The sequence below is a fragment of the Oncorhynchus nerka genome, linkage group LG4, assembly GCF_034236695.1.
Source record: "Oncorhynchus nerka isolate Pitt River linkage group LG4, Oner_Uvic_2.0, whole genome shotgun sequence".
In the NCBI taxonomy this organism is placed as follows: domain Eukaryota; kingdom Metazoa; phylum Chordata; class Actinopteri; order Salmoniformes; family Salmonidae; genus Oncorhynchus; species Oncorhynchus nerka.
Genome location: NC_088399.1, coordinates 38,059,698 through 38,071,656, shown reverse-complemented (window position 1 = coordinate 38,071,656; position 11,959 = coordinate 38,059,698). Strand labels below are relative to the sequence as shown.

General features: G+C 42.3%; 1 protein-coding gene across 8 annotated transcripts; it reads right to left on the bottom strand.

The window, feature by feature from the left end:
• Positions 1-486: 486 nt before the first annotated feature.
• On the bottom strand, positions 487-11,688 carry LOC115123596 (bromodomain-containing protein 3-like). 8 transcript variants are annotated; one of them, XM_065017506.1, is made up of 13 exons: positions 11,670-11,688; positions 9,212-9,574; positions 8,959-9,096; positions 8,633-8,762; positions 8,307-8,470; positions 7,824-8,195; positions 7,567-7,695; positions 7,242-7,430; positions 6,705-6,773; positions 5,055-5,287; positions 4,667-4,941; positions 3,568-3,720; positions 487-1,813 (listed from the first exon to the last, which is right to left on the bottom strand). In XM_065017506.1, exons 2-13 carry the CDS (start codon positions 9,410-9,412, stop codon positions 1,698-1,700), a joined length of 2,169 nt encoding a protein of 722 aa, XP_064873578.1. In that variant the 5' UTR covers positions 9,413-9,574; positions 11,670-11,688; the 3' UTR covers positions 487-1,697. The 8 variants fall into 8 exon arrangements, with proteins under 8 accessions (XP_064873578.1, XP_029508800.1, XP_029508816.1 ...); XM_029652940.2 differs by lacking the exon at positions 11,670-11,688 and adding an exon at positions 11,292-11,398; XM_029652956.2 differs by lacking the exon at positions 11,670-11,688 and adding an exon at positions 11,292-11,398 and having other exon boundaries at positions 7,257-7,430.
• Positions 11,689-11,959: the final 271 nt, after the last annotated feature.

Sequence of the window (11,959 nt, the reverse complement as noted above, 5' to 3'; positions counted from 1 at the left end):
ATTCTTAGAAAAACCTGATAGGGCCTGTACTGGAGAACATTGGTATAGGCAGATAAATGCATACAAGATCATTTGGGGAATTTTGCAGTTAAGTGCAACCTGGTATGTGGGCCACAAGCCACAAAATTACACAAATATTTATTTCCACCATAGCCTAAAATAATGCATATGACCAAATGCATAATGTATCAACTTATTAACAGTAAAGAAAACCCCAAGTGGTTTTAATGTTCAAGTTATTTTCAACAAATTCCAGAAAAAAAACTGACCACAAATTATACTTCATGAAATAATCATATGCATTCTTACAGGAGTGGAATAAATTGTAATGATATTCTCTTATGAATAATTAACCATTTGTTCACTAAGATAAAAATAAAAGATGAGTTGAACTAAACTGAAGTCATAAGAGGCTGTGGCATCTAGTCACGATAAAACAAGGGACCTAGAGGTAACAAATTACATTCAGAAATCAATACGCTACACTTCAGAGGAAGACTTGTCCTGCTTTAATTGTCCAAACGTGACATCAACAGAGAAAAAGATCAGGGGACACGGCACTGGCGTTTGGAATAAAGCACCAACAGATGGCGGGTGTGCTCTGCAATATTCATGTTCCTACGCCATTGTACTAAAAATGTACACAGAGGTCAGCTATGTACAATTTTGGCCATCCCATCTTACATAAAGCAGTGATGTACACAATCATTCATGGCACCATACATACATTCATCAGTGAAGATGGTAGATTAAGCAAGAGGCATGCCAGGAAATACATGTACAGGAGGCCATCACGCCTAGTGGTTGTCATGTTATAAGTAATGAAACAAACTGTTGAGTGAATTATTTTATGGTAATTTCTTCTGCCCAAAAGCATTAAAAGTCTAAATTCTTTAAGTTAAAATCTTCATCAATAACCTCTCAGACCAGTTACCATTGAGCAGACATTTTTGCTAAAACTTTACATACTGCCGAAAAAAAGAAAGACCATGTCAGTTATCATACAAAGAATAACAGCAATCAAGTTCCACTATTAAATAAAAATCTTCAGATCATTCAATTTGACTGTATATGCTGCTGAGGACACACAACATGATTGTTCAGAATAATCTGAAATGTACCCCTCAGAGGCAAACAAGGTTCAGTATTTGTCGAAAGTCAAATGATTGGAGAAACAACCCAAAACAGACATGAGCCTATTTCAAGAGGGTGAAAAATACTTGTGAAGCCGGATGAGAAGCGTTGATAATTTTTTGTGAAAGTAATTGAATAGATTGTTTATGCAGCAGGGCTGAAGCTAGGAGGTGGACATGGGGTTCTGCGCTGTCTTGATAACTATGCAACAACTCCTTCACATTGAGATGCATGTTGATGATTGTATTAGGAAAAAAAAAAGACATCTGGCATTCATCCAAGAGTGTATTACAAAATGCTTGTTTTATGTTTGGTCGATTTTGAACACATCCCTTTAAAAGTAAGTGGAAACAAAAAGAACCCTGTCAAGTCATCTATAAGTCCCCATGTTCTTTTCTTCTTTTTCTGACATGGCGTAACATTTTGTTGTTTTTTCCTCATTAAATGTTTTAGAAGGGGGAAACCACTATAACTGCATACAATGTTTATTTTTTTATTTTAATTTTATACACAGGGTAAAAATAAAAAGGAATAGTTCCCAGCGAGTGTTTGGGCGGCTCTTTTCAGTCGGAGTCGCTGCTGTCAGAACTGGACCCACTGGAGCTGCTGCTGCCCGAGTCTGAAGAGCTACTGCTGCCGCTGAGATGAGAAGCACCAGTACCGGACCCAGCGCCCTTCTCTGGAAAGAGAGAGTAAGAGGATCATGCATGAGACGTGTCCAAACGTATTACATATCTATGTAAATGAGGTGAAAATGCTAAAGATAAATACTTTCTCAGATGAGTAAAACATTTGTATGCGCTATGATAACCATGTTTAAAATGGACTTGAATTTTTAAATTTTATAATTGATAAAGCTAACAAATATTATCACTGTTGAATTATCACTGTGAATCATTGTAAGGTTTGTTTGTGTGTCAATTCATTCTGTAAAGGATGGGTTGCCAACTGGCAGTTTGACAAAAGAAAATCCATTCATTCACACACATGGTCACACAAGTGTTGAAGAGACAGGAGATGAAATGACAGGACCCCCCCCCCCACACACAAAATTACATTGTTACAGTAACCATACAACTGTCCAACTCAATAAATATTAGGGATGGGCATTTTAAATCATTTCCCCTTTCAAATAATATCATACAATGTTTTTCTGAAATCCAGATAGTTGAAATAGAATATAAAATATAAAAATATATTTAAAAAATGTTTCAACTTGGAAACTGGCTTGATGCGCAGCCTGCGTGACTTGGGAGAGAGGTGGTGCTCTGCTTGGCTGCAGCAGCAAGGGGGATAAGCATGGGGTGGTGTGTTTGACATGGGAGGGAGAGAGAGTGTAGCCATACAGACTCACACTAGTTAGACAAACTTGTAAATGCCATAAATTATCTATCATCCCATCTGGTAGGGCCCGTCGTGACTGCATCAAATCAATGTAAAGATGTTAGCTAAGACAACCAGCTACCTAGACTAATTGAAGCCATTTGCTGCACTTTCCATCGTTGTCTTCCACAACCCCATTAAGATTAAACAGCCTACCTGATCATTGTAGCCTACTCCTTCTCATTTAGCTAACCTAATTCCATAATTTAAATTCCATTTTGCTTTGATTAGTCAGATATCATGTTGCTTGCTACACATGGATCCTCTTAACTGTATTACACTTTGATTGGCTGACAAATGTGTGAAACCCGCATAGGCTACGGTATATCTTTTTGTGGGGTGAACATCAAAATCTACATTCAAAATGTTGTTTTATTGAATTAAGAATTCCATATAGATTATATTTTTAATGTGTATTTCATGTATACTTTCACAAGTATTCAGGGTATTTTGAAGTACCAATGGGATGATTTTCAATACCGTCCAAACGTATTTATTGTTATTAACAAAAATGATAACTTAACTGAATTTAGAAGTTAACCATCTAAGATGTGCCAATTACACTTTCTCCAGCTCAGGGCTCCATCTATGCATTTGGTTAGCTAACTTGCTAGCTATAACATTAGGTGGGTAGCTTGCAATATCAAGCTTCTTGTTAACAGCAGAGACAATCAATTCCCTTCTGGATCAAGTGTGAGTAGCCTTTTGAGATAGTTGTATAACTTTGAGCTTTTTTAAAAAAGAAGTAGCTGCAATGTAATACAGGTTAACCCGGTATGGTACAGGAAAGGTATGGACATCTGGATACTGCCCAACCCTAACTCAAATACTAACGTCTGTTCAGATTTTCAAATAACCGTGCCCATCCCTAATAAATATATGATATAGTATATATAGATTTATAACCATAAAAGACCGGATGACTAACTTCCTGGACCACAGGATACCAACAATGAATGGGTGAACTAGGTTAAAATGGGAAGCAAGACGGGGTCCACGTGCCCCCGTCATTACTCTACGCAACTCCTGCTGTCCCTTACGCTATGGTACCTTTTTTGGATGTTTTCTTTTTGTCGGTTTTGTTCTTGTTGCTGTTGTTACTGTTCAGCTGGCCGCTGACATCCTGTAGCCTCTTTTCTAACTCTTTCTTCTTTTCCTGAGCCAGCTCCTCCTTGGATCTCGCTCCCTTGCCCCCAGCGGCCGCTGCAGGAGACACACAGCGGCACGCTGTGAGCACCATGGCCTTCCTGCCCGGACCCCCGCCGATGTGGTGACAGCTAGCTAGCTACTTCACAGCTATGGCCTAGCGCCTAATGCCTACAACCTGGAGGACTACAGAGGGCAGGCAGCAGGTTCAAAGCACAGGTGAGACTTTACGCTCTTGGACTTGAACAAACTTCCATCTCACTTGCTAAATTTGCTGTTAAGCGAGGACTGTACGGGAGTTATCTGTCACATGATATGACACACTGCCTGACTCCACTGCGCTGGGTCCGAGTAGGAGCCGATATTAGCGACACAACAGCAAACCCTGTTCAGGCCCATAACATTTTATACAGGAGGTCCATGTATACTGCATAGATCAACTACATCCAGAATGGCATGAATTTGACAAACAGTACCTTGTGTTCAGTTAGGCTACATGTACACAAAGCAATCATTTTTTGTTATTTCGTTGACCTAAGCAGCCACTGACCAAAAACCAAAAGAAAATTAATTTTTAGGAGTTCAAAAAGGTGGGGACCACCTGTATATCAAAAAATAGCAGTCAACCGGAAGACATGCAATGAGGTAGAGGGAAGGAACATAATCTAGCTCAGAAAAAAATACCAAAAAGGGAAAGAAAATCTATCAAGTACACAAGAGATGCGAGTAAAAGCTGCTACACTCTTCACGCAAACTATGCAAATGTAGCGATGGAGCATCATTTTCTATGTAGTTCTACGTATTTTTGTGCGGCTCAAAATTTGGAACGGACCGTATACAACGCTCCGTCGCTCTGTTTGCGTAGGGTCCTTAACAGTAAAGCAAGAGAAGGTAGGAGAAAATACTTAGCAGAGGGAGTAGTAGTAACAGGCTGAAGGACAATGAAGGTATCAGTGAGGTTCAAGTAGGTTCAATGCATGAGGTCTTCCATCTCAGGACTTACGTTGGGGTTTCCGCTGTTTCTTCTGTAAACAGGACTTGACGTATCGCTCGAGTTCACGTAGGGTGGAGGGCTTGAGCGTCTCAAAGTCAATCTCGATCTCGTCTGGATTGGAGTCTCGCAGCGAGGGCTCTCGGGACTGGATGATGTGCACTACCCGACCAAGCTTCTCCCCTGGGAGCCTGTTGATGTCCAGGCTGAGCTGGCGCTTCTCGTCGTACGCCATGGGCAGAGACTCTTCGTCAGATTCGTAGCCCCGGCCCCCCTTCTTTGGTTGCCTAGAAGATCAAGAATCCAGAGCAGAAATGACAAATAGCCAAGGCTTTCATGGTGTTTTTTATTATGAGAGGCTGAGCAGAGCCCTAATACGTCAGAGAAAGGGAGGCCTTACCTGGAGCCAGTCACTGTGCTGTTGGCTTTCCTTGAGGGCTTCTTCTGCTGGCCCTGCTTGGCAGGCTGCCCAGGCTTGGCCTTCTTCTCATCAGTCTTGGTTTTGCTATGCTTGTTGTCCTTGTCTTTCTTCTTCTTGTCTTTTTCTTTCTTTTCTTTCTTTTCTTTCTTCTTCTTCGGTTTGCTCACAGGGCCCTGAGAGAGCGCGGCAAGCTGTTCGTGGACGGCCTTTAGCTGGGGAGAGGTGGGGTGGAGGAGTTAGTGGTCTGCCGTAAGGGTATGCTAGCACTTCAAGCCCTGAGGGACTAGAAAAGGGGTAGGTATGAGTTTCCCAGAAATAAATGCTCCACTTTTTACCACTTGAGTGAATCATACAAAATTGCTTAAGTTCCTATTTCGAAAGGAAACTAGGTTATATAAAATGTGGCATTACTTTAGGGAAAGCCATGTACACTAAAACAAATCACTACATAAGTTAACCTCCAGTGTTTCCCTTAGGATTTTTTCAGCAGCGGTGGCAAGGGTAATGACTGTGAGAATGTCACTTCTGGTGACTTAAAAAAAGACATTCTACACCAAAATGCATGAAAATTAAATGTTAACACCATCTGAAATATAACTGATGCGCATTACTGCACTGTAGGGAAATGAGGAGCAAGCGTTGGCTGTGCGCTCGTGGCTCCCATTCGCGCCACTGCTCGCTCTGTTACAAATATACATTGTAACTTGTCACTCATCTCAAAGGGATAATGTGAGATTTTGGCAATTAAACTACCTTCAACTTCCTTCAAACTGCAAGCAGAACCATAAAAATTGTATAACTTAGGTCATCTGAATCTGGGTAAGTAGAAAATTGACAAAATCTCGCACTATACCTTTAAAAGCGCATACATACAGGTCCTTTTTATTATGTATTTTTTGGAAGTGGCGGCCAAGTTTATCAGTGTCGGCTCGCTGCTGCTAAATAAATATAGGGGAAACACTGCATTGTGACACATACAATGACTTTAAACACGGGAAACTCTTCACATCAACTTTGACATATTGATTGCTTATCTACTTCACAACTTACAGAAAAATAGTACTCTATGCTATAACTTCTTAACAACAGATTTTTATTATCTAGTATTTATTTTTGTACTACCAATTCTAAATGGAACTAGGTAAGCAATCTGAGCTGTTTTTATCCCTTTGGTGCATAACATGAGCAAAAATGAAGAGAGCAGTTTAAAGATCGCGCAAAAACCCATCCAAAACACCAGTAAATCAGAAAGGAACCCTCTAACAAGGGAGAGGGAAACAAGTTGCATACTCCTTTCATTGCCTCAATTTAAGTTGGAAACAACCTTCAGGCAATCGAGAGAGAGAGAAAGAAATAAGAATATGTCTACTTGGTCAGCCAGCAAACATACCAGGGAGAAAACACACACATTCACCATTTACACAACCATATAAACTCACACACATCTGCCACTTAGTGTCGCACCACCTGTAACTCGCCACTCCCTCCCCACTATTAACCCTCGACCGCTTGCTCAACTAATGCAAAAAATAAATAAAAATAAATAAAAGTGAAATAGCGGCATTGATAATAAACTGAGATCAATAAGAGGTTAGTGGGGAGGGGACCGGGAAGTGAAAAGCAAATCACCTGAAAATGCTTGGTGCACCCGTTTTTTCCCCCCTGCCCGCTACCATTGGGGCGCTCCACAGAGATACACTGGTAAGAGAGCCAAAGGGAAATGAGGGGACAAAGATAGAAAACTCCAAAAAAAGAGATCAGAACCATTTTAAAACACCATGTTATGACAAGAGCTATTGTGTGTTACCATAATGCAAAAAACGACATTGTGATGTTTTCAAAAAGAAGGCTTTTGTTTAGGTAGTGCATGCAAGCCATCTGTACCAGTAGGTGCATGGAAATGCACAATTTAAAGCGGTAGAGGGTTACATTTAAGTGCTATCAATAGGGAGATGACGAATCAGTGGAGAAAGCAGTGGTATGCATGTCTGAGGGGAGAGTGGGAGGGGTTAGACTGGATGTAAGGTGGCAGCCCCTCCATCTCTGTCTCAGCATTTTGGAATGGATAAGATGGCTGTGATGTGAGAAGAGAAGGTGGGAGGAAGGCCCTCCCTGAGCCCTTCAGGTTAGAGGAGTAGTCGGGCGGACCTCGGATCTGAAACCCACCTGTTCCGCACCCACCTGTTCCTGCAGCTCGGCGAGCCGGGTGGCCCGCTCCTCCTCTGAGTCAGAGCTGTCCGAGCTGGAGGAGTCACCGCTGCTCGAGTTGTCGCCTTTACTGACCAACCCGCCTGCACCGGGGCTCAGCTCCACCGGCTCATCAGGCATCTTAGCAAAACGCATCTCAAACACATCCTGACAAAGACACACAGGCAATTATGGCGAAAAGAAAAGTGACAGAAAGAGACACATTAGCGATAAACCAACCAATTCAATTTTACATACATTTTTCAAATGGGATCCAGAGAAATATTTAAAAGCCCAAACATACCTGGAGTTTTCTGGCCATGGCAACAACCTCATGATCTGGAGGGTTATACTTGTAACAATTTGAGAACATTACTCGAACATCCGCTGCAAACATCTGTGCATCTGGATACTCCCGGGCGTCTATCTTTTTCTGAAAATCAACAGCAAGTGTTATCCAAACAGCTCATGGTTGAGCAACCACACAAGCCAACACAAAGGTAATGATTAACTGTACAAGTGAATTCTGCTAGTGTACGTGCTTTGTTCTGTGGTGCGTACTTTGACAGTGCTGAGGTCCATGGGGTGCTTGATGATCTCGTGGTAGTCATGTAGCTCCAGAGCTTCAGCATCTACAGGCTTGTAGAAGGGCCAGGCGTAAGCTGCGTGTTTCTTCGACAGCATCTCCTTCAGGATACTGTCGCAGTACTTGAGCTGCTCACTCATTCTGCTCCGCTTGCTGCTGTGCTGGCCCAACTCCCCTTCCACCAGGTCTTTCTTGGGAGCTTTGATGGGACGGCCTGTACTCTCCCGTCTGGACATCACCTTGCCCTGCTTGCCCTCTGAGATGGGGATGGGCGACTCACTCCGGCTAGCTGTGATTGCAGATGTCGTGGGGGTGGTGGTGTCTGCTTTCCTCTTTACCCCTTTCTTCTGGATGCACAACAAACACAAACACAAAAAGGCACACCCTCACAGGTGAGGTTCCATTCAAAAGACTAAATAAACATTTGTATGCCTGATGAAAACTGTACGGTGACTTACTTTGACAAGAGGTTGTGATGGTGAGACAACGGGTAACATTGGAGCATTGGGCGAGCTCTGGTCAACTGGGACGTTCGGGGTGATGGCAGTCATTGGAGAAGAGCCAATCACAGGTGTCGTAGAGCCAGATAGGGACGATGGTGACTCGCCTCCATCCAGACCAACTGCAGCAGGTGAAATTATTAGAGGTTAACTCACAGTACATGGGGTATTTTATTGGCAATATGCACCCATTTTCTCCACATTTTTTTTTACAAGATATCTATGGATCTACCCAAATTATAGGGGTCTATAGTTTCAGGAACAGATGAACAGTGGCTTATTACCTATGTTCTTGCTTTTCTTGGGTTTGGGTGCGGGAGGCAGAAGCTCCACCTCCTCCTGGGGCATCATGGCAACTTTCTGCAGGAAGATCTTCTCCAAGGCCTGTGCCATCAGGACAATGTCATCTGTAGGCTGTTGGGCAGAGTAAAAACAGGAAGTGGGAAACATGAGTGGGAAATACAAAGAGGAAACTTGAGATCAATTTAAAAACATAGAGCTTTGGGAGAAGCCCTGGGAGAATCTGGAAACATATTAGACTAATATTAAATCCAGAATAAATGGACCCCTAGGAGAAACAGTCTGTATTTACTCTCTTGGGAGTACTCACCTTGTTATATATGTAACAGTTGGTGAACATGGTGTTGAAGTCCTGCATGCATTCACTGGCACTCCAATAGTAGTTATGCTCCAGTCTCTTTTTGATGGTTCCCATGTCCATAGGTTGTTTTATGACCTTATGGTAATCCTGATAAACAGAACATGAAAAACATTGTGAGCATTGTCATTTGCAGTGATCTATCTATAGTCATTGGCTTTCTGACAAATATAACACTCATTACCAATATCTACAGTCTACTCACCATAAGACCCAATTTGATGGCATCAACTGGCACGTAGAAAGGCCAGGCAAAGTTGTGCTTCCACAATGTCTTGACCATTACATTCTGCATGTATTGTAGTTGGTTGGTTTTACGACCTGGTTTGGTGGGATTGGTCACCTCCGGGGGTGGGGGGTTGATTCCCTGAAGAGGGGCCGGGGTTGCGGGGTTGACAGCAGACATGCTTGCGATGGGAAGGGGGTGGTATTCTAGGAGTCTCTGTTAACTCTCAGATGGACAGGGCGGGAGACAGACACCTTCTCAGTGGGTAGTGTAGTTCTGTTCTTTCTGCTCTTTAGTGGACTGGGGGGAACTGCAGGTCATTGCAGGGCCTGATCTTTTGACCTATGAAAAACAGAGCAGTGTGATGGTCTTCAGCATAAGTGTGGCAGCCAAAAATCCATGAAATAGGTATAATACCTCAAACCTGAAATAACATGAAAGGAAGCAATTCTGATAAGAAAGTAGGGCCTTTTCATCACAATAAAAAAATATGTCCAATATTGTAATAGGCAAATGTGTCCCTGGAAAGATGTGTTGTCATCTCCAGGTTTGAGGCACATTATCTATACCCCAATCTGCAGCCTGCATCTCATGTAGCTTGGTCTTGCATTTTTCTTTGACCATAGAATTGTATTTGGCATGTGGAGACAGGTACAGCTTAGTGATCATGCAAATGTACAGGAAGCTAAGGTACAATTTATAACACTAAATAATAAATAAAAACTGTCTTAATAACCTGCTAGCAATTCATAAACCACAGCAACCACAATCCATTTCACCCCATACATAACCAAGCAACCTGCAAAACTGACTGAGGACAGCACAGCTGATCTAGCAACAAGTACCACCCTGAATAGAGTAATTGCTCAAGCTGTGATAACGTTAATGCAATCTGTACTAAGGACAGTTCAAGAATGACAAATCCACAGACATTGTCCTGTATCTCTTTCAATGACTAGTAGTAGCTACTAGCGTTACACAAAACATAGCTATATTTGACCGTGAAAAAAATGTAGCTGGCCAGCTATGTGTGTATATAAATCAGTGGTAGTAACGTTAGGTTGCTAGCAGCTGACGTAAGGGCGGCGCTGCCTCCCGCGTAAACAATCACATACACTAGTTTATTAACGTTAGCTAGCTAAATGGCTAGTCACATATAAAAGCCATCACTAGCTGTATAGCTTTTATTCGTTTCGTTGAAAGCGCTGCAATACTGTATGTAACGGCACCGTATGGCAAAATATTGGAATTAGTTATCTAGCTAAATTGGTTATGATATATGCTCAACAAAACGCGTGTAACTTCGCTAACTATACTAGCCAGCATCACACACGCGCGCGCGGGGGGGTGCAAAGGGAGCTCGGAACACTTTTGGAACAATTCGCGCGGACTCCTTTGCACTCCGTGGATCGAGTGTCCAGACTAGTGCCGTCAAGCTAGCTATCGTAGCTAGTTTATAGAACATTTGAGACGTAGCTATTATTCACTACAGTATACATATGTGACCACCTAGCTAAATATGAATACACTATAACCAAATAGGTGGTATTATGGGCTCCATTGCAACATTCTCCAAAAAGATGGCGGGCATATGTTATCCATTAGGTATCACTAGGTAGAGAACGTTAACAGCCGATTTAACCCCCCACCCCACACTACCTAGCTAACTACGAGCAGTTTCAAGTAATATATTTTACAACTAAATAACCCTCCTTGTTTTATCTGGTTTCTGCAAGAGCATGTAGCTATTGCTACCACAACTGCGTAGCTAGCTAATTTGCCCACACTAATATCTTGTTAAACGTTTCGCGCCCATATTGCCAAAATATTTAACCCAATAGACAAGTAATTTGTTATGCTTTGTTGTATTGTTGCAATGCGCTGTCAGACGTAGCTTTGCTGAAAATCTTCGGACGTTAGCTAGCTTGCTTAGTTAACGCTAACAAGCGTTTCAGCACCCACTTTTTCATTACACTGAAGTATGAACGTTACATGGTTCGCTAAAGAAACGCTATTATCATAATAATTATGGTGAAATATAAACATTTTAATGCATTACTTTCTTGAGGCCTCCGATGGGTTTGCGTGTAGCTGGCAGCCCGAGTTGCTCTTGCTTTATTTGAGCGAGGCCGAGCAGCATGAAGATGAGGTTGCGCATGCGCACGGTTTGTGATCAATTTACTGGCGCTGAAGACTACGCTCCCCCAACATGCGTGTTGTTCAGTGTATATACTGCACACTACTATCAAATATTTTCGAGTATACTGAAAACCGAAGTATGCAGAGGCCACGCTAAATAAATAAATGGACTGCAATAATCTGCAATACAAATAAACCGCTGGAATGACTTTATCTTCAGCTTGCAATGTATGCCATGGATGGATGACTTTAGCATTGATTATGGATATTTCACAAATCTTTTTAACTTTATATTCACCTGTAAACATTCAAAGGACACAGAGATGAGTGCTGACACCTTCCCCCTGTTGTTTCTCCTGGTTCTGTCTGCTGTGTTTTACAGAGAACCAAAACCTCTCAGGACAGGGTGTCTCCGGTTCTGCACTCCTACCTGGCAGGTTGGTCTAGGACACCCCAGCCTTATAATCACTCGATCGGTCTGTCTTGAGCACACTCATTCCTGTCCCTGATTCTGCTCAGCCTGTGCCCTCTTTCGAGCTGCCCTCCACTGCACATAATGATAATAACTTGATGGTTAAGTTTGTATAA

Coding starts and splice junctions, on each gene's coding strand:
- LOC115123596 (XM_065017506.1), bottom strand. CDS start 9,412: ATGTCTGCTGTCAACCCCGCAACCCCGGCCCCTCTTCAGGGAATCAAC. Junction 7,696..7,823: donor TGGACCTCAGCACTGTCAAA/GTACGCACCACA, acceptor GTTGATTTTCAG/AAAAAGATAGACGCCCGGGA. Junction 4,942..5,054: donor AGCACAGTGACTGGCTCCAG/GTAAGGCCTCCC, acceptor TTGATCTTCTAG/GCAACCAAAGAAGGGGGGCC.